At 42.0% G+C, this 27766-nt stretch overlaps 1 protein-coding gene and 2 long non-coding RNA genes across 11 annotated transcripts in view; 1 reads left to right on the forward strand and 2 right to left on the reverse strand.

Annotated features, from left to right (window-relative positions):
• SEPTIN10 (septin 10) overlaps positions 1-27766 on the forward strand; it is a 51243-nt gene that overhangs the window by 18488 nt on the left and 4989 nt on the right. For 3 of the 4 annotated variants that reach the window (XM_025261094.2, XM_044925946.2, XM_044925947.2), the window contains exons 2-9: positions 29-97; positions 4025-4142; positions 4554-4749; positions 6623-6809; positions 9976-10137; positions 11518-11614; positions 12719-12887; positions 19634-19766. In XM_025261094.2, the coding sequence (XP_025116879.1) occupies positions 29-97; positions 4025-4142; positions 4554-4749; positions 6623-6809; positions 9976-10137; positions 11518-11614; positions 12719-12887; positions 19634-19766 (1131 nt within the window). Of the gene's footprint in view, positions 1-28; positions 98-749; positions 888-4024; positions 4143-4553; positions 4750-6622; positions 6810-9975; positions 10138-11517; positions 11615-12718; positions 12888-19633; positions 19767-27766 lie in introns of all 4 variants that reach the window. The other variant, XM_044925948.2, reaches the window with a different exon arrangement.
• LOC123328514 lies at positions 5821-9062 on the reverse strand. 5 transcript variants are annotated; one of them, XR_006543383.2, is made up of 6 exons: positions 8931-9062; positions 8375-8475; positions 7880-8135; positions 7501-7797; positions 6669-6815; positions 5821-6104 (listed from the first exon to the last, which is right to left on the reverse strand). It is a non-coding gene; the product is annotated as an uncharacterized LOC123328514 (long non-coding RNA). The 5 variants fall into 5 exon arrangements; XR_006543384.2 differs by having other exon boundaries at positions 7501-7808; positions 8375-8989; XR_006543385.2 differs by having other exon boundaries at positions 7501-7666; positions 8375-8987.
• Positions 12980-27766, reverse strand: part of LOC102391859 — a 33196-nt gene continuing 18409 nt past the window's right edge. For both annotated transcript variants that reach the window (XR_006543387.2, XR_003102275.3), the window contains exon 4: positions 12980-13130. This is a non-coding gene — a long non-coding RNA (uncharacterized LOC102391859). The remainder of the gene's footprint in view (positions 13131-27766) is intronic.

A 27766-nucleotide genomic window follows, 5' to 3' on the forward strand; every position in this document is an offset into this window, starting at 1 on the left:
TAAGTAACATCTGTGTTTTCTTTTTCAGCTCTTTCAGTCTCACATTACAACAAAAACAGCTCATACGTCCTCACAAGTATCTGACCATGAACAGAAAGTGAGTATGGCTCTTAAGTAGACCAGACCCACCTTGTACTGTGGATGCCTCTGTGGTTTCAGGATGCGGTTAGACAGACTTGTTGTTGGTACTCACCTTGAATATGAATTAACTGTTAACGTTGATCCAAGTTCAAAATCAGTAATCGACTGAATCACTGTTGAGTGGCCACAGTGTCTCTACCCTGCCTGATGTCAAGCAGATTCAGGTTCCAGCTCTGCCACAGCGGTTGGGGAGCTGGCCCTGCTCTGGCAGGTGTCCTCACAGACTTTGGTGATGACAAGGCGTGGTGCCGTGGGATGGCCCTGTAGGAGCCTTCCTGAGCACAGCATTAGACTTGCATGGTTCCAAGGGGGTTCTGAATGTACTTGCGCAGGAGGATAGGTTTTGGTAGTTTTTTATTAAAAAGTTATTTAAAAAGAGAGGAGTAAATTTAATCTGGTGAACAAGGTGAGTTTTTTTTTTTTAAAAGAAAATTGCAAACATGAGCATAGGTGATCATGATTGGTTTCCTATAGTTCTGTGCTCTGTAGTCTCTTCTCTTCCTCCACTCATGCTGAAGTCCCCATAGTTTTGATAAATGGTGATTTGTTCATTCTTGCTCTCTTACTGGTAACAGTAGCTTATCCATCTTTATTTTACCACCTCACAGACTTTGTGAATTACTCTTAACCTGCCTTCTGACATGCTGCTTTGCTGAATCTACTGTAATTGCTCGGTGACTGGCGCACTGAGTGCTCACTGTTGAGTCCTCATGTTCCCCAGCCCCCTCCTCTTTGTTAAATTGTAGGTAAGTAGTAGACAGTCACAACACCACGCTACTTGGTGACTGCAGCCTTAGACCAGCTAGTGTGCATCCTTCAGCTTGTTCTTCTGCACAGTGATTCTGGCGATGCTAAGTCCTCTGGCTTCCCACGTAAATTTTACAAGGAGCTTGTCAGTTACTGTATTGACAGCACAGAGTTGGGTCTTGCTCTTTCATCCAGTCTGACAATTTCCTTTTATTTGAAAAGCTTAGACCTTCACTGTCCAGTATGGTGGCCACTGGCCACACCTGGATATTTAAATTAATTAAAATTAAATAAAATTTGAAAGTTCCTTCCTCAGTTGCAAGTGTCACAACCAGGTGTGCCATGTCTGCATGTGGCTAATGGTTCCTTTGGCAGCTGGCATTGTCCCCGAAGGGTCTACTGGACAGCTGGCTGGGACCACTTCCCTGTAACTACAGACGTGGCTGGTTTCAGTCTGCCGCCTGGCCATTTATGTCCTATTTGTCCCTTTTATTCTTTCATTTTTTTATTTTCCTGCCTCTTTTTGAATTAATGGAGTATTTTCATGGTTGCATTTTATCTCCATTCTTGGCTTACTAGCTAAACTTCTTTTTTGTAAAACAGTAATTGATGTGGGCTTTAACTTGCCCCTCACTGCCTTTGAGCAGGGTGATGGCAACTCACGGACAGCGTGGAAGTCTTACGGCAGGGTGACTCCTCCGCCCCCATCTCCTGTGCTGTCACGGCCATGCATCCCGCTTCTCTGTGTACCCTAAGTCCTGCATCACACTGTTGTTAGTGCTTTAAACAGTCAATCTACATTTTCAAGAAATTAAAACATGCAAAAAATTCTCTTGTATTTACCCATATTTTTACCTTTCTGACAAATCTTTATCCTTTTTGTAGATCTGAGTTTCCATCTGTTGTCGTTTTCCTTTCTCTTGAGAATTTTTAATATTTCTTATCAGGTAAGGCCCGCTTGCAGTAAAAGTCTTAGATTTTGTGTGAAGATGTTTTCATTTTGCCCTCATCTGTGAGGGATATTTTCATTGGATACAGAATTCTGGGTTGTAAGGGACTTTCCTGGTGGACCAGTGGTTAAGAATTCGCCTGCCAGTGCAGGGGACAGGGCTTTGATCCTTTGGTCCGAGAACTAAGCCTGTACGCCACACTACTGCAATGAGAAACCACTGCAGTGAGAAGCCCTCGCACCAGGACTAGAGAGTAGCCCTGCTCCACAACTAGAGAAAACCCAGCAACAAAGACCTAGTGTCACCATAAAGAAATAAACACATTTTGGAAAAATAAAGAATCCTGAGTTGTCATTTTCTCACTTTTGGCATTTTACTGATGACGTTCTGTTGTCTTTTGGTTTACATCATTTCTTGTGCCAATACTGTGATCATTTTATGTTTTACTTGTCTGTAATATGTCTTGCCACCCTTGGCTACTTGTAGATCTTTCTCCATTCTTACTTTTAAATGGTTTTTTCTGATGTGCCTGGCTGTGGATTCCTTTGCTTTTGTTTGTTTGCAGTTTGCTGAAATTCTTGGATCTCTGAGTTCATGCTGAAACAATTAGAATATTATCAGTCACTATTTCTTTCAAATTTCCGTCCTCCGTCCCCTGCTCCCATTTCTTCTCCATCCAGCATTCCCACTGTAAGTGTGTTAGACCATTTGATATTGTGCCAGATTTTTTAGGCTCTGTTATAGTTTTATATTTTCTATGAGAGATGGACAAAGATATTTAGTATGGATATGATATTGAACAAGTCTTTCTCCCATTGTTTGATCTGTTGTTAACACTTCCTCCCATTGTTTGATCTGCTGTTAATACTATTTTATTTCGGATGTTACATTTTTCCACTCCAGGAATTTCATTTGTCACCTTTTGTTGTTGTCGAGAGCTTTCTTGTTTCTCTTATAATTACCTGTCATGTCACCTGTCATATGTATCTCTTCTGTAGAGAAAGAGAACATTTTTCTTTTTAACATATTTGTCAGAGTTAAAGTTCTTACCAGCTAGTTCAACATGTGGCTTATATGTGGATCGTGCTCAGCTGCCCATTTTCTTCTTCCTTGACTGTGAACTGTGTTTTTTGCTTCTTTCTGTGTAGCACTTTGGTTGTACAGTTAGGTGCTGTGGATGACACACTGGAGAGGTGCTGGACTGTCTTCTTCTGAGGAGTGTTGGCCTCTAGTCCAGCAGGTACTAGCTGAGTCACTGGCTGGTCACACTCAGCTCTGTTACAGCAGGTCTACTTCAGTTGTGCCTTCAGCACGAGGGAGGATTTCTGAGTGCTGGGACCTGATCCTTACTCCTAAAATGAGGCCCATGTAGGTTTTCATGTGTTTACTGAGTCCTTTAACTTATAGACTTAAAGTCTAGGCTCCCCAGGCTGGCCATTCCAATTCCCGTTTCTCTGTTTGTGTGTAGGTCAGCACTCAGCCAAAGACTTGAGGGGCGTGTGTGTGCCAACTGTGGACTCCCTCCTTTCTGGAATTTCCCCTTTCAGCTGACCTGCCTGCCCTTGTCTCCACTGGCTTCTGAACCCAGTTAGACTAGTTCCCTCCTGAGCTCTGTCTGCTTGTACAGCAGTGGCTGGGTCTGCCTTCTGGGGAGAAGCTACAAGGGTGTGTCCCTCACTTCACCGTCTCTCTGCCTTTGGCTGCAGTGACTTGAGGGAACTGACTGTAACTTAGCAGCAAGGAGGTTGAGTGTGACATGAGTTACGCTGTCACGACTGTGAGCTGGAACTCCATCTGTAACTTTGTGCTGTACCTCTTTCACTTGACATTGTAATGTGACAATTTATATCTAAAATTCATCATAAACATCTTTCATGACTTTTACACACCACATTCCATTTTGTGAATGATTATGCCATAGTTTGAGTATTTTCCTGTGTGGGGAAATCAAATATTTTAATGTTTAAATGGTGTCAGGCTGTCATCGTAGGAAGATAATAAGAAATACATGTTTTGAAGGTCTGGACACAGGTTTCTCACAAACCAGTTGTATCCTGGGGGAGGTATAATGATCAAAAAAGTCTTTAGTTTTTTTGATAAATTATGTCTATGCTTTCCAGTGTGCCTATACTCTGTCTCAGTAAAACTTTAAAAAAACTGTTGCCATTGTTTTTGTTTTCTTGCAGCAAAAAGACAGCCCTCGCTCTTTAACCATGTCTGGCCATGTTGGTTTTGAGAGTCTGCCTGATCAGCTGGTCAACAGGTCGATCCAGCAAGGCTTCTGCTTTAATATTCTCTGTGTGGGTGAGTGCCCAGCCTGTCCACTTTTTCATCCTGTTCCTGTGCTCACCTCCTTCTTGTGATGGGCAGTATGGTGCCCATCTGAGCAACCTGAGAGCACGAGTACAGATTTTTCTCAGTTATTTAAGTTCTATCAGTTTTTTCTTAGCCGTGCTGCTTTAAGCTTTCTCTTTGCTCTTTAAACAGTTCAGTGCCTTCTTCAGAGTTCTGAGTAACTCGGCATACAGGGCTCATTTTTATGCTCAGCTTAGAATGAACCACCTTAGCGTGTACTTCTTTCAGGGACAATCCAGCCTTTGCAATATTTGAAATATTTGGGATTCATGAAACCAAATCACCGTAAGAGTTTACTGTTCTGTTCTTCATCTATCCTGTGCTCCTGTGAATATGAATATGTATCTGCATTTCTTTCAGGGGAGACTGGAATTGGAAAATCAACGCTGATTGACACACTGTTTAATACTAATTTTGAAGACCATGAATCCTCACATTTTTACCCACATGTTAGACTTAAAGCACAGACGTATGAACTCCAGGAAAGTAACGTTCGATTGAAACTAACCATCGTGAATACAGTGGGATTTGGTGACCAAGTAAACAAAGAAGAGAGGTACATGCTTTCCTCTAGTAATAAAACAGGTTTTTTCTTATTACAGGACATTTGCCTTCTTGCTGTGTGTGCTGATTTGACTTTAATCTGTAGAAACCCATGCCATTCTTCCTAGACTTAAATTCTTTAAATAATAAAGCAATATTTTGTTTTTGTTAACAAATTGACATTTTTCTATCCAGTTGTCTATTTTCTTTAGAATAATTTGAATAACATTTTTAAAGTGTGCATGGCAGCAAAAATAGTTTTAATTTTTTCCTGATATGACAGTTCGGTATAAAGTGATTTTTACTAATTTTCAGGCAAGACCCGTTTTGTTGAGAAGAAAAAAAAAAGGCATACATGGCAAATACATAATTACCAAATCCATGGTACATGAATTTTTTTGTGAAGTTCTAACTAAATTAGCCACATTAATCATTGCAGGAAAGGTGTGATGATTCAATTTTAATTTATATTTTGTATTAGGTTACTATTTTTTGTCATTATTTCTCCTATGGTATTACAAAGATGATTTTGAGTTAAATATGAAATTTAAGCCATAAAAGGAGGAAACAGACTGGGGCAATGACTGTTCATTCTTTTTCCTTTTTGAAATTCATGTATTTTTTTTATTACAGGTAGTTTTCTAGGTCCTAAAAGTTTGCTTTAGAGTGAAAATATGTTGCAAAACTGACTCTCATTATGTTTTAACCTGTTCAGCACATTTGTGTGTTCTGCTATAGATTTCAAGAAACAATTTTTGTGGGCTTTCTGGAAGAAGTAGATTAGTGGAGGAGGCAAAGGCCCATGACACATGGCTTTTTTTTTAGTTTTCTATATAGGAATTATGTAAAGCTTTACTTAAATTTATCCTTAGATATTTGGTATTATTGATGAGCTCATAAGTGATATCTTTTACAAATATTTCATTTTCCATTTAATGTGTGGAAATATAATTGATCTTGTATACAGAAACTTCTGTGTATTCTCTGGTTAATTCTAGTTAATGCATCTCTAATAAATTTGTTTAGGTTTTCTATGTATGCAATAGTATAGTCTGAAAATAATGGCATTGTTCTTCCTTTCTAATTTGTTTATAAATAAGTTTTATTGAAGTAAAATTTACATACAATAAATAAGATGCATTGGTTTAAGTGTACAACTTAATTTTGACAAATGCGTAGTTTTCTACCACCAAGATGGTTATAGGAAATGTCTGTAGTCTTGGGTCCTCTCCTCACATGCCCACACGTCAGTTCTTCCCAAAGCAGAGCAGCCCCTGGGCAGTGCTTTCTCTTGGGGTCAGGCACTTCAGGCAGGAGGATGGATCCATGCAAGGACTAAGCCTGTCGGCTGTGATGGGCCTTCCTCTGCTTGTAAGTAAATGAGAATAAAGTTGTGCCTCTGTCACCAGTTATGATACTTCCATGTGGGTGTGCCCTTTCCTTACTATGTTAATGCTTTCCATGCCACACAAATTTAATTTCAGAAATAAGAAGTCATGGAATTTGACTTAAGTAACTTTTAAGTTGCTGATACTCATGTAGGGTAATACGCCATGCCCAGCATGGTTGCAATTAGATGCTTATCCTCCTTCAGCAGCCTGGCAGGTTTGGGGAGCCGTGCCAGAGGGCTCCAGGTGTGAATGAGTGTGAGAGGCACATTCAGTGTCATTTCTGTAAAATCATTTAAGGCACAGGTTGTTCTGATAGTTTCAAAGTACTGCCTTTGTACCTGCACATTTGCACATTTATTTTATAACTGAAGTTATCTATTTAGCATAGAAGTCAACTGTTCGTTCACGGGTGAAAAAACAGATTTCAAACTTTAAATTTATGCTTTATCAAGATACCATGAATATATCGTATTAAATATTTAAATATTTCTTCAGCTACCAACCAATAGTTGACTACATAGATGCTCAGTTTGAAGCTTACCTCCAAGAAGAGCTGAAGATCAAGCGCTCTCTCTTTAACTACCATGACTCCCGTGTCCACGTGTGCCTCTACTTCATCTCCCCGACAGGCCACTCCCTGAAGACACTGGATCTCTTGACCATGAAGAGCCTGGACAGCAAGGTGCGTCTGGAGAAGAACCAGTGGTTGCGTTTCAGGATTTAGAGTGAATTGTTAAATATATAAATATATTTATGATATGTGTATATATCATAACTATCTCATTCTGTATATTTTTAAAACATATAGCAAGTTTCAATTTTAGGATATTTTCCAGAGAAATTCAGTTTGGAAGATGAAATACAAAGAAAAAGTGTTAACATAAAATTTCAGTCCTTTTTTAGTGATTAAATTGCATGCCAGAATATGTGTATTCATTTTCATTTAACTATAGAATTTATTTGACACTAATTTTACTTTATGACGCTATTAAATGATAAGAAGCTCACTGATGAAGATTAAGGTCTAAAGTCTCATGCAGTAAATTAATTTTAATTTGAACTGTATCCAGAAAACCTATTTTTAATTTCTGAGCCAATGAGCTATATATAAATTCAGGGAGCTGTAAGTAGTAGTATCCAGAAATTAACTCACTTCAGGTTTTTTTGTTTAAAGGATCAAGACTACACTCTCACACTAAAAAGGTCTCCAGGGTTCCCCTGTGACCTCTGACCTGGCTGAGCAGCCTATGACCTGGCACTGGGAGAGCATGGGGTCTACCAGGGCTGCCTTCTGTACAGGAGTCAGTGTGGGAGGCAGGCGGTGGGCATTTCAGTGCAGAGACCAGCACTGTGGTCCCCTGGCTGAGACAAACCTGGAGGAGCTTGGGTGAGAGTCTGTTCACCTGATGGGATATTGTAACCATTCAGCCAGTTATCTTCACAATTGAGTCTGATGTGTGGAAATCCACCCTTACTAAAGGGACATGAACGCAGGAGTGCGCAGCTTCATCTCAGGCAGACGGAGCTCCAGGCTGAGGTCTGTGTGGAGTTGTGGGGGTGACTTTCAGGGCTGCTCTGCTACTTGATTGCCCCGTGTTCTTGGCAAGTTTCCACCACTCTGAGCTTCAGTTTCTTCACTTTTAAAATCAAAACTAGGAGACCATCTACCTCTGAAAGAAGTCTGAGGGTGATTAAGTCGATAGTGCATCTTGTTCTTAAAAGATGACTCCACTGCTCTACATGGGGAATTACCTGTGCAGCTGGTGGTAAGACCCCTCCGCGGGGACATCTGCTTTCAGCCTGTGTTGTGTCCTTCAGCTCACTGATGGTGATGAGCTTGGCTGGGAATGTGAAGTGCTCCACACTTGCATTTACTCATAGTGGGCCCTCACACATACTCCCACCTCCAGGGACACTGGGCCGGCCCTCGTGGTTCTTAGAATCCCAGGTGGCACCTCAGCAACAAGCACTGGGGGACTCTGAGGATCAAGGGTTGTTCCTACAGGATCTGAGGGTACACAGTGCAGCAGGTGCAGGGGGAAGAGGAAGGGGGGAAGAGGAAGGGAGGGAAAAGGGAGAGAGGGATCAGCCTCTATCAGGGTCTGAGGGCGGGGCATCTCGGGCTTCTCCAGTTCCCTCTTTGTGGGTGACTTTAAAGCACCCCCGTGGGACCTGGGGCCTGAAGGGAGAGGTGGGTCACCTAGACTTTCTGAAAGTCCTCCTCCAGGAGGGTGGCCTGTTCCTTACCTGATGGCAGCCAGTAGCTGTGTCCTCAGGTGCTGGCTGTTTATTCTAATGGATATCTGAAACAGATGCCTCAGCAGTCAAATATCAGTCAGGTTTTCACACTACAATGAGAAAGCTTAATGTCAGCTACATACACTGGGGTGCTTCTGCTATTGATCCTGGAATCAATTAGAAGTATAACTTGGCATAGTTTACTGAATATCTAAGTATATATGATACTGAAATCAAGAACTTGGTATCAAATTTTTATATACTTTGACTAACTTATCTTGAAAGGTGTTTACCCAAAATTGCTGGAAAGTTTATTTCATGGTTAGTTGAAAAAATCTTTATCCCCTTTGGAACATATTCAAGACTAATAAATCCAAATGTACACACAGTAAATCAATGTGAAGCTGGAAAAGAAAAGGATGTTTAAGAATAGAAAAAGAATTATTTTAGTTTTCATTTCTACTCTGAAAATTATACTGACAGTTCACTCTTTTGACACACGTGACTACTCAGCCTGAAGTTTTTCACTAAAAACAAGCTAATAAATAACGAAAAGCCTACAAACCCTTTAATCTGTGGTGATATCACTCCTTTGTGGATACATTAATCTTACAGAACTGGGACTTCCCTGGTGGTCCAGTGGCTACCAATGAAGGGGGCCCAGGTTCAATCCCTGGTCAGGGAACTAGATCCTGCATGCCGCAATGAAGACTGAAGATCCCACATGCCACAACTTGGACCTGGCACAGCCAAATAAATAAATATTTTTAAAAAATCTCACAGAACTAGTCTTCATGTCCCTGCATCTCTTCCACTCTGGCCAGTGACAGGACTTTTAAATAATGCTGAAAAACTAATTCCTTTGAGTCGTGAATGTTTTTAGTTGGTATCCATAAAATTTCCCTCTGCCGACATGTGGGTAAGATTCCGACAGTGGGGTCAGATCAGATGCATTCACTGGGAAAAGGGGCTTGCTTCAGTGAAGGCAGAGGAGGCCTGTGGCCTGACCCATAGGTCTGCTGAAATCAGTCACCAGATTACTTAGTGCTGAGATTATTAACAGATAAAAATTCTTAGTGAATTATGCAGGTGATTTCAGCTCATCTCTTACATTCTACTTATTTTGTGTATGATAGAATTTTAAGAGACAGAGGGGAAAATGTGAGATTTCTGAACCTGACTTCAGATGCAGGATGAACTTTGTAAGAGCTCTGCTTCTGAAAAGCAGTTATTACCAGGCCAACATTTGCAGGAATGGCTGTGTAGGGCTGTCTGGTAAGAATGAAGCAGTGATTTCTACATCAGGAGCCTTCAAGCTTTTCCCTTGAAGGGCCAGGTAGTACATACTTCAAGCTTCACAGGTCATGGGCCTCTGGTGCAACTGCTCACTTCTGCTGTTACAGAATGAAAGTGATTACAGGAAATACATGATGTGTAATGAGTGGGCTTGGCCCTGTTCCAGCAACTCTTTACCTATGTAAACAGGCAATGAGTGGACCATAGTTCGCCTGTCCTAAGGAAATCTGTCAGAGCTTGAGTGGTTTTGAATTCAGAAACTGTGTTATTAAAAAATAAATCCTCGAATCATAAGATTTTGTTTTTCTTAATAGGTGAACATTATACCAGTGATTGCCAAAGCAGATGCAATTTCTAAAACTGAATTACAGAAGTTTAAGATCAAGCTCATGAGTGAACTGGTCAGCAATGGTGTTCAGATATACCAATTCCCAACAGATGATGAAACTATTGCTAAGATCAATGCTTCAATGAATGTAAGCTCTTAATTGAATAATTGTTTTATATACCAAAAAAGTAACATTGCTACTACATTTGTGAGCATTTTTCTTCCCTCCCTACTTTCACCTAAATGAAGTGATACATTTGTGAGACTGGGATTCTCCTTCTGTGGAACCATTTTTTATTTCCTTAGTAAGAGTCCTTTCTGTCCTGTCTTAAGGACAGAAGACAGCACAGCCTCCCTCTTGAGAAACTTTACAGGAAGCTTTCTAATCTGGTATTTAAGCTCCTCCCTTACAGTATCACAAGTACATGTGAAATATTCACATAACTTTTGTGTTTTAATATAGAATATATTTATTATATATTTTAATTATACATAACAGTATGATTAAAGATGACGAAGTCCTTTGTGTTACTTCAGGCTACCAAATTTCTTAAATACTTGGTTGGATTTTGACAGATCAAAGGTTTTGGAGTTCTTGTGGAACTTCCTAACCTCCCTGAGACTGTTAACTTACCTATAAAACAGGGCTCACTGTTATGAGGAGACAGCTTTGTTCACTGCTTGGCAGTGATATTCAGTACCTGTTCATTCCATTTCTCCTCTATTCCTTTTCTGATTTTTTCACACTTTGTCTATATTAAGATACTTAAACTAAATATATAAAAAGCTGACTTATATAAAGGAAGTGATAATTCCTGTGTTAAACTCTCTATATCTGATTTTGTGTGTGTGTGTGCCCACCTGGAATATGTTTTCAGAGGGTAACAATTAGATTACACACTGTCAATCATTAAACATAATACTGTTTACATTAGATTTTCCCCTAAATTAATTCTCAGTGTCTGATAGGACAGTCTCCTCACTGCCATTAAATACAATCACTGTGTCTTTTTTCACAATCTTCCTCTTGCTATGCTATTTCTTCCTATTCTGCTTGCTCTGTCTCCAGCTTGGTTGTGTCTTCCTGCCACAGAGATCTCTCCCTCCTCTAAATTTCTGTAACATTTGTAGTTAGCATAGTTTGGGATTTAAATACTACTTGATATTGGTGTTATGTATGTATGTATACCCTAAATATAGTTATATACTTTAGTTATATGGTGTGTATGTGATTTCTTCAACAGTCTTTTATATCCAAGATCATGAGGTAAATGATACCTGTGCTAGAATTTTTTTTTTTTTGTATTCTTATAGCAAAGTTGGAATGCATGTGGGGCATTCTCAGTAACTACTTTTCTCTGTAGGGCCTGAGGATGACCATAAAACAGCTGGCGTGTATTCACAGGGCAGGTTTTAAAAGCTAAGGCATAGCAGACCATTTGACTTTAACACACTTGTCATTTAGTAAATGTCCTTTTCTCTCTTGTCATTGGTATGAGATGTGATTGATATGCTGGCTCCTTTCCAGGGACACCTGCCTTTTGCTGTGGTGGGAAGTATGGATGAAGTGAAAGTTGGAAATAAGATGGTCAAAGCTCGCCAGTATCCCTGGGGTGTCGTACAAGGTAAAGGAGATCTACGAGGACATGTGTGCTTGCCTGACAGTCTAAAAGCTGCATTTAGTGCATCCTCGGAGGCAATGCTTATTTTGGGTTCTGACTAGCTGTCAGAAGGGCTGGCTGTGTTCTGCTTTAGCCACGTCTGCAGAGCCAAATAGAGCCTCCCCACTTCTTGTGTTAGACCAGTTAGTTACATGTCAAGGTGTTCCAAGACACTCAGAAGGTAGGAACCACTAGTTGGGTACTTTGAACAGAATTTGAGTGTAAATAGTATTGTTTAAACATAGTACATAAATCAATTACTAGTTAATTCTGGAACACAATAAACCTTATAAATTTATATATTTTTACTTATAAAAGTATTGCCAACTATTTCCCAAACAGTCAGCCAAATGAAGATTTTTAGCATGTATCTAACATTGCAACGAGTATGAAATTAACTGTCTGGTTCATTCACTCATGGTACTAACTAATGGGGAAATAGACTACCCCTGCTGATAATGGTTTCTCAGTGCTGTTTTTTTAATTGACAAATTTTTTAATTAGTGGAAAATATTTACAACATTTTTAATGTTTAGAAAATATAAAGATAATTGTATTTACAACTATTGGTCACAATTAGGTACCTGACTCAGGACCACAAATGTGGCATCTTGTTGTATAAGGATTTGATAATCACAGCAGGCACAGATGGTGTTGTTGAGTGTGCAGAATTTACCATCTTGAAGTTTTAGTGAAGAAATGTTACATACTCTTCTCAGGTGGTACGTGAAATGTCCTGAGGATGGTTTATAAACTGGTAACAAAATATTAGTGAAATTAGTGGAGCATACAGTACCAGATAGAATATATTTCTTTCCTGTTTCCCTTGGCTACCAAATTTACGCCAGTGCTTTGGTCTGTTAATAAGCACTGCCTGTAATTTGGTGTGTGTGATAACAAGAAGTGCTTCCTTGGCTACTTGGGCAAAACAGCCACAGCTCTTCATCAGACTGATCATTTCACTGTTGCTTATTTCAAATATGTTTTCATTTACTCATCCATTCAACAAATAGCAATTGTGTGTCAGGATTGAAAGTCACTATTGGTATTTTCTATCTCTCTGGCTAGTGGAGAATGAAAACCACTGCGACTTTGTCAAGCTCCGGGAGATGCTCATTTGTACAAACATGGAGGATCTTCGAGACCAGACCCACACGAGGCATTATGAGCTGTACCGGCGCCGCAAGCTGGAGGAGATGGGCTTCATGGACGTGGGCCCAGAGAACCAGCCACTCAGGTGAGCAGCCAGCCAACGGAGGAGGGGATGGCAGGGAGGATGGTGCCTCTTTATCTGTCCAGGATGACGGGGGAATCTCCCACACCATGAAAGACCACTTAATAATGATTTATTATCACGGTTTCTATGCTGCTTGAATCACTGGAAGGCTTCTTGCTCTTGGAGGTCTCCAAGTCCTCATCCGACTCAGGGAGTTATGTAGAAGGAAGAACACAAGGTAGAATCTCAGGATTTCAGTACCTGCTGAAATAGAAACCAAAGGAAAAAACTCTCATTATTTGATTTTAATTTTGTATTTATATGAAAAAATGAAAGTATATTATTTAAAAAGTTGGAAGATGAATCATTAAATAAAACTATGAAGCTGTTGTCTTTCATCCTGATGGAAGTTCTGGAATGACTAAATGTAGGAAAATTTCTTATAAAGGAAGCATGAACATTTTTGTGGGGAGTCAGGGATTAGACTAAAGATATTACCACAAGTTACAGGAACTATAACTGGCTCAGTGGTTAGAGCATCAAGTGTTGTTGGAACTTCTTTTGTTATTTTATATGCTGCTACACTCCTGAGGTCTTTTTTAAAAATTGAACTATGCAAAACATGCTAAATCAGGTTTATTTTTATGTCACATTCCTAAACAATTGTGCTCAGGACCAGCACTGTTTTAAATCTGCTATGGGACCAAGGGTTCCTCAGCATCTCATTCTGACTCTGCAGCCCCTCCCTGGTGTCCTGTCTGCACCAGAGCAAACACCATGGGAGGGGGGAGCCCCAGAGCCAGCTGCCACTGCATGTGACCTTTGGGAAGGTTTAATATCAGGTGAGGCTAAACGTAACACTTTTCCATTCTACAGATTAATGAGTGTTTTAGCTCTGGCAGCGTAATAAACTAAGAATTCTATATAGCTCACCCTCCTCACCAATTTTGGGCGTGCTATAACAGACTGGTTCTAGTAAAGTGATTTTCTCTGCTGAAGAGAAATTGTCCAGCACTGGCATCCCTAGTGTTTCCCAGAGGAGACTTCATTTCTCATTCTTCCAAGTCTGAGGTTACACAGGGGTCTCTGTGTGCATGAAGGAGAAGAGGGATAGATCAGTTATCAGTCACCTGTGGGTGATGTAGAAATACAGGCTCGGAATTTCTGGATATGGAACCTAAGAATCACATTTAAGTCAAAATCCACATCCAGCCCTTTGTCAGGTATGTCCTGCTGGTCAGTGGGTAGATGTGCACCATGGGATAGAGAGACCCTGCCTGTGGAGGGCCCCAGGGTGGGGCGGGAGGAGGACGCTCCTGCCCTGTTATGATGAGCAGAAGCTGTGCACAAGGAGACCCAGGCGGGAGGCTGCTATGGGCATCCAAGCACAAACACAGGGGCTTGGTAGTGGTGGTGGCGGGGGGGGTGGTCAGATGCGTGTTTACCCTTCCAGGGGAACTGGAAGGTGAACTTAATGGACTCAGGAAGGGAGAGGTTGGCCATGTTGAGGGGGACCGGGTTGTCTGTGGCTGTACAGCAGTGCAATATAGTTCAGTCGCTTCCTTTGCCATTCTCAGAAGAGCAGGCCATGTCAGTCATGATTACGGTACTGGCCAGGGCTTGCAGGTTCGAAGGGAGAAAACCAGCTGTTTCATTCTACTGCTGGAGTGGAAGAATGAACAGACCATTTCCAGTCTTTCTTCCAGGAAAGTGAAATGTCTTATGGGCCCAACATAGGACGTGTGCCCATGTCTTGGAAGGGTGGGCGCGAGCCTGACTGGCTGACCCACCAAGACACCTCCTGTGGGGAGAAGTAGAATAGCAATGCAACTGTAGACAGGTGGTGGGCAGGCAAGGTGAACAGCCATTCTTTTAGTTATTTCTTCAGTTTGGGAAGCATCTGTCCACTGGACAGGTGGAGAATGGGAAAGGAGGCTCTTCAGTGGATGGTAGGTGAGAGGGCAGGAGCAGTGGCTACAGGCTGCTAGAAGAGGATGGATGGCAGAAGCAGGAAGGATAAGGACTCCACTCAGGGAGGGGGTGCCCTGCCTGCTGCCCAGGAGCTGGTGGGCCTCTACTCTGCCCTGGCCTGTGGTCCTAATGAGACAAGATTCCCTGGGCCAGGCATGCACAGTATCTCTCCTCTTCATGCTTTCTCATTTGTGGATACACTGTTTGATAAAACTTCTGTCATTCTTTCTAGTCTGGGGTCTTAGGAGGGTTTCAGGAGTGTGCTTTTAAGAACTTACATTCTGTCTTTTGGGGAATCTTCCCATTTACTTCGTGTGTGTGCAACAGCAGTCACTAATTTGCTTGGCATGTAAAATCTGTCCCTAGATATTGTATCAACTAGAAAAATGAGCCTGTCTGGATGACCTCTTCTCTTTAAGACGCTGCTTCCTCCCTGCAGCATCTTCATTTCCTTTCACTGACTGGTTGTGCGGAGTTGTGATTCATGTCCCAGTCTACCCACACCAATCTCGTGCTTGTCATGAGGTTCAGGTAATGGCATTGTGTGTACCCTTAAGGTCTTAATTAACTGATCTTTAATTATTTAAACTACATAAAACATGCTTTTATAAACCTCAAATCCTTAAGCTACTTTAGATGAACATAACAGTCTTGTTGATCATCATTGCTCTCGAGTTTGGAAGGTCGATTTGTCTGGTATTTTAGAGTTCCTTAAGTGTCTGGCAAAATTTCTGTGTCATACACTTCGTTTCTTTGGAACTCGCAAGTAGTTCCCTTTCTGTGTTTGGCCTACAGCAGAAGTGGGAGTGCTCAGCAGTCCTGGGAGAGCTGGACCCTAAGCTCACGGATGAGGTCCCAAGAGAGGGTCCTTACAGTTGGCTCTGTAAGCTTCCATGTCATGGTGGGCACGTGTGACAGATGGAGAGCACATCAGAGCAGTGCTTCCCTTTACCTTCTGCTGAGGCATCATTTTAGGCAGGATTTATCAGGGTTACGAATGTGGGCTTTGGAGCACGTCTGACCAGGTTCCAGCTCCAGTTCTGTCCTTGCTAACTCTGTCCCTCTGGGCAGATGACCTCACTCTGAGTGTCAGCACATTAACCCTGCAGGACAGTGTTGGTGCCTGTTCTTCAAGGTGCCACAGGGATTAGTGAGAGTCCAGACCAGTCCCTGCTGCTGCTGCTAAGTCGCTTCAGTTATGTCCAACTCTGTACGACCCCATATACAGCAGTCCACCAGGCTCTGCCGTCCCTGGGATTCTCCAGGCAAGAACACTGGAGTGGGTTGCCATTTCCTTCTCCAATGCATGAAAGTGAAAAGTGAAAGTGAAGTCGCTCAGTCGTGTCCGACTCTTTGCCACCCCATGGACTGCTGCCTACCAGGCTCCTCCGTCCATGGGATTTTCCAGGCAAGAGTACTGGAGTAGGGTGCCACAGCTATTCTCTTGAGTGTCTGGTCTTTTCTCTTTGTCAAGTGGCTTGACTTTCCTCCTGAACAACTCAAGGGCTCGTGTAAATAAATTTCTGAGAACATTTTAAAAGTTAGATTTGACATGATTTAGATACATTATTTAAACCAAGTTATGTGTGGCGGATTCATTTTGATATTTGGCAAAACTAATACAGTTATGTAAAGTTTAAAAATAAAATAAAATTAAAAAAAAAAAAATAAACCAAGTTATGTCTTTAAAAGCTATCAGTCCAGTGTAGCACCACTGAAATGTGAGTGAAGATGGCATGATTGATTTAGAGCCTTCTTTAAAACAAGACCAAAACAAACACAGAAAACAAAACAAAACCAAAAAAAACCTCATAAGAAATAAGATGCCTCCTTGAGATGAGAGGCATTAATGTGATCATCGAGAACACTGTGTATATTTATAAACTTTGCTCCTAAAGACAATGTATAGGATTGTTGCTCCTTGGAACACATGCTGTAAGTACCACACACTCATGCTCAGCTGTAAGAACTAATGTGTAACATTTCTTACTCTGATTTTCCTTCAGTTCAGTTCAGTTACTCAGTAGTGTCTAACTCTTTGTGACCCCATGGACTGCAGCATGCCAGGCTTCCCTGTCCATCACCAACCCCCAGACCTTGCTCAAACTCATGTCCATTGAGTCAGTGATGCTGTCCAACCATCTCATCCTCTGTCGTCCCCTTCTCCTTCTGCCTTCAGTCTTTCCCAGCATCAGGGTCTTTTCCAATGAGTCAGTTCTTCTCATCAGGTGGCCAGAGTATTGGAGTTTCCATTTCAGCATCAGTCCTTCCAATGAACACCCAGGACTGATCTCCTTGCAGTCCAAGGGACTCTCAAGAGTCTTCTCCAACACCACAGTTCAAAAGCATCCATTCTTCAGCATTCAGCTTTCTTTATGGTCCAACTCTCACATCCATACATGACTACTGGAAAAACCATAGCTTTGACTAGATGGACCTTTGTCAGCAAAATAATATCTTTGCTTTTTAATATGCTATCTATGCTGGCCATAGCTTTTCTTTCAAGGAGCAAGCGTCTTTTAATTTCATGGCTGCAGTCACCACCTGCAGTGGTTCTGGAGCCCCCAAAAATAAAGTTCTCACTGTTTCCATTGTTTCCTCATCTGTTTGCCATGAAGTGATGGGACTGTATGCCATGATCTTAGTTTTCTTAATGTAGAGTTTTAAGCCAACTTTTTCACTCTCTTCTTTCCCTTTCATCAAGAGGCTCTTTAGTTCTTCTTCGCTTTCTGCCATAAAGGTGATGTCATCTGCATATCTGAGGTTATTGATATTTCTCACAGAAATCTTGATTTCAGCTTGTGCTTCATCTAGCCCCACATTCTGCATGATGTACTCTGCAAATAAGTTAAATAAGCAGGGTGACAATACAGCCTTAACATATTCCTTTCCCAATCTGGAAACAGTCCATTGTTCCATGTCCAATTCTAACTGTTGCTTCTTGACCTGCATACAGATTTCTCAGGAGGCAGATAAGGTGGTCTGGTATTCCCATCTCTTGAAGAATTTTCCACAGTTTGTTGTGATCCACACAGTCAAAGGCTTCAGCATAATCAATAAAGCAGAAGTATGTTTTTCTGGAACTCTCTTGCTTTTTTTATGATCCAACGGATGTTGGCAATTTGATCTCTGGTTCCTCTGCCTTTTCTAAATCCAGCTTGAACATCTGGAAGTTCACAGTTCATGTAATGTTGAAGCCTGGCTTGAAGAATTTTGAGCATTTGCTAGCGTGTGAGATGAGTGCAACTGTGCAGTAGTTTGAACATTCTTTGGCTTTGCCTTTCTTTGGAATTGGAATGAAAACTGACCAATTTTCCTTAAATGTATACAGTTCTATCCATAAAAGATTTATTTCTCTGGTTAGACAAGATTAGTAAAATTCCTAAATTTTATCACATTTTAAATCTATATAGCTATAAAGTATTTTCATAAGCAGTAGAAATTTCTAATCATGACACACTGGTTAAGTCAGTTTATTGTATTCCCTGTTAAACATTGGGATGTTCTGTCAGTGAGCTGTGATGGAAGGGCTCAGTGCTTCTGCATGTGGGGAGGTCTGTGGTTCCTCTGAAACTTCACAGGTAAGAGAGGCGCTTGCCATGGAGTTCCAGGAAGTCCCTGCTCTGTGGGCTACAATGGCCCTACTTCCCTGCAGTCTCTGTCATTAGATGAACATTTATGAAGAAACTGCAGTGTCAGAGAGCTCTGCTGGACAGCTGGATTACAAAGATGCTGAGCTGGTGGAAGAGAGATGCAGTTGGGGTGGGAATGCCCAGGAAGAGGTATAAACAAAGAGCCATGGAAGTGTGTGGAGGGAACAGGGGATTCCACCCAGGGAGACTAGAAGCGGATTCCTGGAGGGATAGGACTTGTAGGGCAGAGTGAGGGCAGGGCAGCAGGCAGTGGCTGGAGCAAGAGATGTGTGCCTGAAACCTGAGGAGGAGAGGTCTGTTTGCAGGATTCTACAGTTTCTAAAGTGCTCTCATTTTGCAGATAATATAACTAATGCAGAAGGAAAAGATAAAAGAGATCTCTGTTTTTGGTGGAAAAATCTGAGGAATGGCAGGAAGAACAAAATGAAAGAAAGATGAACTCAAATCCTAGAGCTCAATTAGATTATTACAACAGTGAAGGCAGAAAAGCTCAAAGACCAAGTTGGGCTGAACAGTGTGTCTGTAGAAATCAAAACAAGCCTGGACTGAGATGATGTTGGGGTCCCAGGCTGAACTCCCAGACCCTGGTGATCAGACGTGGTGACGAATAGAGGGGAGGAGTCCAGAGAGGTGGATGGAGGAACCCGTGTGGGGTGAAACGAGCACTTTTGAGAGTGCTGGCACAGCAGGGCCCCAGAGACAGACCCGCACTCCCTGAAGGAGGTAGGCTCGCCCTGCCTGCGGCTCCCTGGAGGCACACACGTGGTGACAGTCACAAGGCCTAACCTGGAAGTTTGAATGTTTGCAGGTTTCTACGTCATCTTGCTAACATGCTGCTGCTGCTGCTAAGTCGCTTCAGTCGTGTCCGACTCTGTGCGACCCCATAGACAGCAGCCCACCAGGCTCTCCCATCCCTGAGATTCTCCAGGCAAGAACACTGGAGTGGGTTGCCATTTCCTTCTCCAATGCATGAAAGTGAAAAGTGAAAGTAAAGTCGCTCAGTCGTGTCTGACTCTTTGCGACCCCATGGACTGCAGCCTACCAGGCTCCTCCATCCATGGGATTTTCCAGGCAAGAGTACTGGAGTGGGGTGCCATTGCCTTCTCCGTTGCTAACATGAGAGTAACACAAATAACTTTTCAGTCTTCAGGAGACCTACGAAGCCAAGAGACATGAGTTCTATGGTGAGCGCCAGAGGAAGGAAGAAGAGATGAAGCAGCTATTTGTGCAGCGCGTGAAGGAGAAAGAAGCCATCCTGAAAGAAGCTGAGAGAGAGGCAAGTGTGCTGTTTGCTGTGATTTCTATTTGGGGTGTCCTATTAACCTGGGGGTCTATCTCAAGACTTAACAGGTGGTTTTGAAGACGAGCTGTTCTTTAAGAGTAGCTATTCTAACACATAGTCTTTGGATGCAGAATTTTACCAAAAAAAAAAAAAATCACAGGCTGAAAACAAAAAATTTTGCTTTTGTGAACAAAGTGTCTTTGATTAGAAGTGGTTTATCGAGTGCTGGTAGAGGACTACATTGCCAAGAAGGGTTTCAACTATCTTAACTAGGAGGCAGAGATGCTTTAGCTAAGGTTTGATAAGCCCTTTTGAGTTTTGAGACTCACTCACACTGTTGTTTGCTGGAAGTGGGTGGCTCAGAGCTGTTGAGTATGAAGTCAGGCTTCCTGGGGGAGGTGGGTGGTCCAGGTAGCCTTTGGGTGGCCTTGGCACAGAATTATCTGCAATGAATTTTGTTTGGTTCTCTTTAGTTTTGTTTGCTTGTGGTTCTTCAAGGATAAATTTTACCTTTACTTGAGTTAAGGTATCTTCTGTAGACTTAACTGCGATGGCTGCATCTAAGTAAATGGATTCTAAGTTAAGTTGAGGAGCAAAAAGGAAGAGCCACAAAAAAAAATTTCTGAGAGAAGACAGAAATGTTAATACAAATGAACTTGCTAATATGAGAGTTCCTGAAGAGTTATTTGTTGTTCTTGTTCAGTCACTCAGTCATGTCCAACTCTTTGAGAGCCTATGGACTACAGCACAGCAGGCTTCCCTGTCCTTCACCATCTTCCAGAGCTTGCTCAAACTTCTGTTCGTTGAGTCAGTGATGCCATCCAACAGTCTCATACTGTCGTCCCCTTCTCCTCCTGCCCTCAATCTTTCCCAGCATCGGGGTCTTTTCCAGTGAGTCAACTCTTCACATCAGGTGGCCAAAGTATTGGAGCTTCAGCATCAGTCCTTCCAATGAATACTCAGGATTGATTTCCTTTAGTATTGACTGATTTTATCTCCTTGCAGTACAAGGGATTCTCAAGAGTCTTCTCCAACACCACAGTTCAAAAGCATCAATCCTTCGGCCCTCAGCCTTCTTTATGGTCCAACTCTCATATCCATACATGACTGCTGGAAAAACCATAGCTCTGACCATACGGACCTTTGTCAGCAAAGTAATGTCTCTGCTTTTTAATTGCTATCTAGGTTGGTCATAGCTTTTCTTCCAAGAAACAAGCATCTTTTAATTTCACGGCTGCAGTCATCATCTGCAATGATTTTGGAGCCAAAGAAAATGAGGTCTGTCACTGTTTCCATTGTTTCCCCATCTATTTGCCACGAAGTGATGGGACTATATGCCATGATCTTAGTTTTCTGAAGTTTTAAGAAAACGTAAAAAAGTTTTAAGCCAACTTTTTCACTCTCCTCTTTCATCAAGAGACTCTTTAGTTCATCTTCACTTCCTGCCATAATGGTGGTATCATCTGCATATCTGAGGTTATTGATACTTCTCCCAGCAATCTTGATTCCAGCCTTGCTTCATCCAGCCCAGCATTTCACATGATGTACTCTGCATAGAAGTTAAATAAGCAGGGTGACAATATACAGCCTTGACGTACTCCTTTCCCAGTCTGAAACCAGTCTGTTGTTCCATGTCCTGTTCTAACTGTTGCTTCTTGACCTGCATACAGATTTCTCAGGAGTCAGGCAAGGTAGTCTGCTATTCTCATCTCTTTAAGAATTTTCCAGTTTGTTGTGATCCACACAGTCAAAGGCTTTAGTGTAGTCAATGAAGCAGATGTTTTTCTGAAATTCTCTTGCTTTTTCTATAATCCACCAGATGTTGGCAATTTGATCTCTAGTTCCTCTGCCTTTTCTAAATCCAGCTTGAACATCTGAAAGTTCAAGGTTCACATACTGTTGAAGCCTGACTTGGAGAATTTTGAGCATTACCTTTGCTAGTGTGAGAGATGACTGCAATTGTGCGGTAGTTTGAACATTCTTTGGCATTGCTTTTCTTTGGGATTGGAATGAAAACTGACCTTTTCCAGTCCTGTAGTCACTGCTGAGTTTTCCAAATTTGCTGACATATTGAATGGAGCACTTAACAGCATTATCTTTTAGGATTTGAAATAGCTCAACTGGAATTCCATCACTTCCACTAGCTTTGTTTGTAGTGATGCCTCCTAAGGCCCACTTGACTTCACATTCCAGGATGTCTGGCTCTAGGCAAGTGATCACTCCATCCATTGTGGTTATCTGGGTCATTAAGATCTTTTTTGTATAGTTCTTTTGTGTATTCTTGCCATCTCTTAGTATCTTCTGCTTCTATTAGGTTCATACTGTTTCTGTCCTTTATTGTGTGCATCTTTGCATGAAATGTTCCTTTGGTATCTCTAATTTTCTTGAAGAGATCTCTAGTTTTTCCCATTCTATTGTTTTCCTCTATTTGTTTGCACTGTTCACTTAGGAAGGCTTTCTTATCTCTCCTTGCTATTCTTTGGAACTCTGCATTCAGATGGGCAAAATGATTGTCTAAGGAGGTCTTACAAATAGCTGAGTAAAGAAGAAAAGCAAAAGGCAAAGGAGAAAAGGAAAGATATACCCATCTGAATGCAGAGTTATTTGTAATCAAATTATCCATGAGAATATGCATGCATGCTAAGTCATTTCAGTCATGATCAACTCTTTGCAACTCCATGGACTATTGCCCAACAGGCTCCTCTGTCCGTGAGATTCTCCAAGCAATACTGGAGTTGGCTGCCATGCCCTTCTCCAGGGGATCTTCCCAACCATCTCTTGCTTTTCCTGCACTGGGAGGCAGGTTATCGCTAATGCCACCTCGGAAGCTTAATTTAACTATACAAACCTATTATTTAAAATACTCTGATAGTACTTGCTATTTAAATAAACCCAATAGTAAGTGGTTTTGTAAATTTAATAATGTACAAATATATCTTGTCTATAATTTGATCTTTATTTTCAAAAAGTTCAGACAATGGGAAAGTGAAAGTACAGGGTACCCATGTCCATCCCCACACCTAGATTTAGAATGGACATATCACCATTTTTAGAGTGTATGTTTTTCTGGCTGCCTGAAGGCTGGTGTAAACATCAAAGGCACGTCATGCATTCCTGAAGCTCAGGTGCCTTCTCCTCCATAACCATGGTACCAGTATTACACCTAAGAACAGTAATACCAATGCCACAATCTAACCTAATCATCAGTTCATAATCAAATTTCTCCAGTCATCCCAAGATTATCTTTTGTTATTCCTTTCTATTTGGTGATTTTTTGTTTTTGAACCAGAATTCAATCTTAGGTCTAATATTGCATTTAGTGTTCTGTTTTGTGTCGTCTCTTATTTGAGAACAGTACCTAGCTTGAAGTTATTTTGAAATACAAACATTGAGGAAGACTGTGATGAGTAGGAAACTGTGCTGGCTTTTCTTCTGATTAGCATACACTTCTCTTGTAAGAGTTTCTCTCTCATATATCATGGTTCTCAGTTTCTCCAAGGAGAAGATGTAGAAGTGGTTTACAGTTGAATTTTAATTTTTAAAACCCCCCATAAGAATATTTGGGCTTCCCTGGTGGCTCAGATGGTAAAGAATCTGCCTACAATACAGGAGTCTTGAGTTCAATCCATGGGTTGGGAAGATCCCCTGGAGGAGGGCATGGCAACCCACTCCAGTATTTATGCCTGGAGAATCCCCATGGACAGAGTACCCTGCCAGGCTACAGTCCTTGGGGTCGCAGAGTCAGACACAGCTGAGAGACTTTCACTTCGCTAACTTCTTCAAAACATCTGTTAATTATTCATAATTATCCATGAGTTACACATAATAAAGGGCTTCCCTGGTGGGTCAGATGGTAAAGAATCTGCCTGCCAATGCAGGAGACACTGATTTGATCCCTGGGTGGGGAAGATCCCCTGGAGGAGGGCATGGCAACCCACTCCAGTATTCTTACCTAGAATCCCCATGGACAGAGGAGCCTGGCGGGCTATAGTTCATGGGGTCGCAAAGATTTGGACATGACTGAGCAACTAAGCACAATTTTGCTCAAATGTGTATTACTTAAAAGTAAACTGAAAATTCAGGGTAACCAAATGGTTGAAAGAAAAAGAAGTATTATTTGTCACTAGGTGCTTTGTAGATTTTTTTTTTTAATGATTCAAACACTGTATTATATTAATGATGAAGTTATGAGTTTAAAGTTGTCAAAAGAGTGACAACTTATAATTATGTAAGCTTACAAATAGTAGATTAGGGGCCTGTTTTATTCATATTACAATAATATTAATAAGTTCCCTCATGACCAGTTTCATCCTGCAAAGCTCGTAGGTTATCATCTATACTTTATAGAGTCAGGTCTGGTGAAGAAGGGCGTCTGGCGTCATCAGCAGTTATGTGAGTGATGATTCACTCAAGAACCATCAGGTGAGCTTCCCTGGTGGCTCAGGGACAAAGAATCCATCTGCCGATGCAGGAAACATGGGTTCCAATCCTGATCCAGGAGGCTTCCACATGCCGAGAAGCAACTAAGCCCTTATGCCACAACTTTTGAGCCTCTGCTCTAGAGCTCATGCTCTGCAACAAGAGAAGTCACTGCAGTGAGAAGTCCTCACAGTGCAACCAGAAAGCAGACCCCGCTCGCAACTAGAGAAAAGCTCATGCAGCAACGAAGACCCAGCACGGCCAAAAATAAATAAAATTTTTAAAAAAGGACCATCAATTGAAGTTCAGATGAAGGAGGACCATATAATTTATCCTCAGTGTTCGTGCAGTTTTGCAGAGAAAGGCAGTTTTTTAGTAATGACATTGAACAACAGATATAAACCAGGTATCTACTGGGTAAACTGGGACATTCAAAGCTAGCTCATCAGTAAGACACTGGCAGGTAACCCACAGGATTATCTAAGTCTGAATTAGCTGACCTTATTATTAAAATACCCTTGCCAATATGGTTATAAACAAATGCCTCCTAATTCACCTTATGTATACATTAGGAGGAGAAGGCAATGGCACCCCACTCCAGTACTCTTGCCTGGCAAATCCCATGGATGGAGGAGCCTGGTAGGCTGCAGTCCGTGGGGTCACTAAGAGTCCGACACGACTGAGCGACTTCACTTTCACTTTCATGCATTGGAGAAGGAAAATGGCAACCCACTCCAGTGTTCTTGCCTGGAGAATCCCAGGGACGGGGGAGCCTGATGCGCTGCTGTCTATGGGGTCGCACAGAGTCGGACGCGACTGAAGTGACTTAGCAGTAGCAGCAGCATACATTAGGATGATTTTCATGTGGAGTACAGACTTAGCTGAAGATGTGGTGAACATTGGATAGGTAGAGCAGGGGATACACAGGACAGATATCATGTCAAGACACTGTTTAAATGTTACCTTTTCTACATCTCTGTCCACATCATTCTAGACATACAGCCCTTCTTACACAAGAAAAAGTACAGTATATATTTATCCTCCAAGTGAAGTATATAACCATCATTCAAATGCTGCTGCTGCTGCTAAGTCGCTTCAGTCGTATCTGACTCTGTACGACTCCATAGACGGCAGCCCACCCGGCTCCCCCGTCCCTAGGATTCTCCAGGCAAGAATACTGGAGTGGGTTGCCATTTCCTTCTCCAATGCATGAAAGTGAAAAGTGAAAGTGAAGTCACTCAGTCGTGTCTGACTTTTCGAGACCCCATGGACTGCAGCCTACCAGGCTCCTCCGTCCATGGGGTTTTCCAGGCAAGAAGAGTACTGGAGTGGGTTGCCATTGCCTTCTCCCATTCAAATGCTGCTGCTGTTACTGCTAAGTCGCTTCAGTCGTGTCCGACTCTATGCAACCCCATAGACGGCAGCCCACAAGGCTCCCCCGTCCCTGGGATTCTCCAGGCAAGAACACTGGAGTAAGTTGCCATTTCCTTTTCCAATGCATGAAAGTGAGAAGGGAAAGTGAAGTCACTCAGTCATGTCTGACTCTTAGCGACCCCATGGACTGCAGCCCACCAGGTTCCTCTGTCCATGGGATTTTCCAGGCAAGAGTACTGGAGTGGGGTGCCATTGCCTTCTCCGATTCCCAATTTTCTACGTTAAGTAGGCTTCCCTGGTGGCTCAGACAGCAAAGAATTCACCTGTAATACAGGAGACCTGGGTTTGATTCCTGGGTTGGGAAGATCCCCTGGAGAAGGGAATGGCAACCCACTCCAGCCATGGACAGAGGAGCCTGGCAGGTTATAGTCCATGGGGTTGCAAAGAGTTGGACACAACTGAGTGACACACACACACACACACACACACACACACAGAATAATCTTTCCTGGTTGGGCAGTTGGCTCAGCCATCATGCCCCCACCACACAGAGCCTCACTGGAAACTGTCTTCTAACTGTAAACACCCAGTTATCTATTGGGGCTTCCCTGGTGGCTCAGACGGTAAAAAATCCACCTGCAATGTTCAAGACCCAGGTTCGATCCCTGGGTCAGGAAGATCCCCCGGAGAAGGAAATGACAACCCACTTCAGTATTCTTGCCTAGAGAATCCCATAGACAGAGGAGCCTGGTGGCCTACAGTCCACGGGGTCGCAAAGAGTCGTACACGACTGAGTGATTTCACTTTTCACTTAGCAACTAACACACACACACGTCTATTTCTTAATTGTTCACTTAATATTTATGCCTCTCCTGTTTCCACAATTACTGTAGATACTCTGAAGTAAACAAATACAGCTGCACTAAAACCCAGACCTGGAGAGTCCAGAGTGAGTATATGCAGTATATATACGAGGTGTGGCTGAGCCACAGTCCTGGGTGCTTCTCAGAGACACTTCTGGGACCCCAGCAAAGTACACAACTCAGGTCAAAGACACTGGCTAGTCTGGCAAGAAAGGAATGTTGTTTCTGGTATTCACTTTTAAAAATAGATACTTTAAAAAGGTCACTGCACAGCAGAATGTACAATGCCCTCAGAAGCTCCCTTATACAAGAGACAGCAGCAGTGTACCATGTGGCCACAGACGCTTCAGAACATCAGTGAGTAGTTTCAACAGCACAGAAGGTCTCCTGCTTTTAACTTTTCAAGTATTTGAAAATGTGTCTGAATTAAAGGCCTTGTAGTGAAAAGTGGTGCCACAAGTCAGTGCTTCATGTATGTGGAGTAGACTGTCGCTGCCAAAAGCTGTGAACTCCATGTAATGTAAATAATAGTCAGATTCTGCCTACCCCCTTTTCTAGGCCATTTTTGTCTTTACAGTTTTCCTGGAATTTCTCGTCAACCTCATGAATGACATGTGAAGTACTCTACAGCTTTTCAGAATATTTAAGGATATAAAGTATGTACCCTCCATTTAAGGAATCAAAGATTGGATTCTACTCACATAATATATAATAAACCTGCCCTGTAGCCTCCCTTTCCAAGCATTACCCTCCCTTCTGCTCTTCTTCCCAATTCATGAGGGTGCACACATGCTCAGAAAGCTGCCACTCCACCAACTCTTTATAACTTTTTAAATTATTTTAATTGAAGGATAATTACTTTATAATATTGTGGTGGTTTTTGCCATACATTGACATGAATCAGCCATGGGTGCCCATGTGTCCCCCCATCCTGAACCCCCCTCCTTCCCCACCCTATCCCTCTGGGTTGTCCCAGAGCACCAGCTTTGAATACCCTGCTTCATGCACTGAATTTGCACTGGTCGTCTATTTTACATGTTTCAATGCTATTCTCTCAAATCATCCCACTCTTGCTTTCTCCCACATAGTCCAAAAATCTGTTCTTTACATCTTTGACTCTTGCTGCCTTGCATATAGGATCATTGTTACTGTCTTTCTAAATTCCATATATGTTAATATACAGTATCTGTGTTTCTCTTTCTAACTTACTTCACTCTGTATAATAGGCTCCAGTTTCATCCACCTCATTAGAACTGACTCAAATGCATTCTTTTTTATAGCTGAGTAATATTCCATTGTGTATATGTACCACAACTTCATTATCCATTCATCTGCCAA

Source organism: Bubalus bubalis, chromosome 12 (assembly GCF_019923935.1).
Source record: "Bubalus bubalis isolate 160015118507 breed Murrah chromosome 12, NDDB_SH_1, whole genome shotgun sequence".
Taxonomy (NCBI): Eukaryota; Metazoa; Chordata; class Mammalia; order Artiodactyla; family Bovidae; genus Bubalus; species Bubalus bubalis.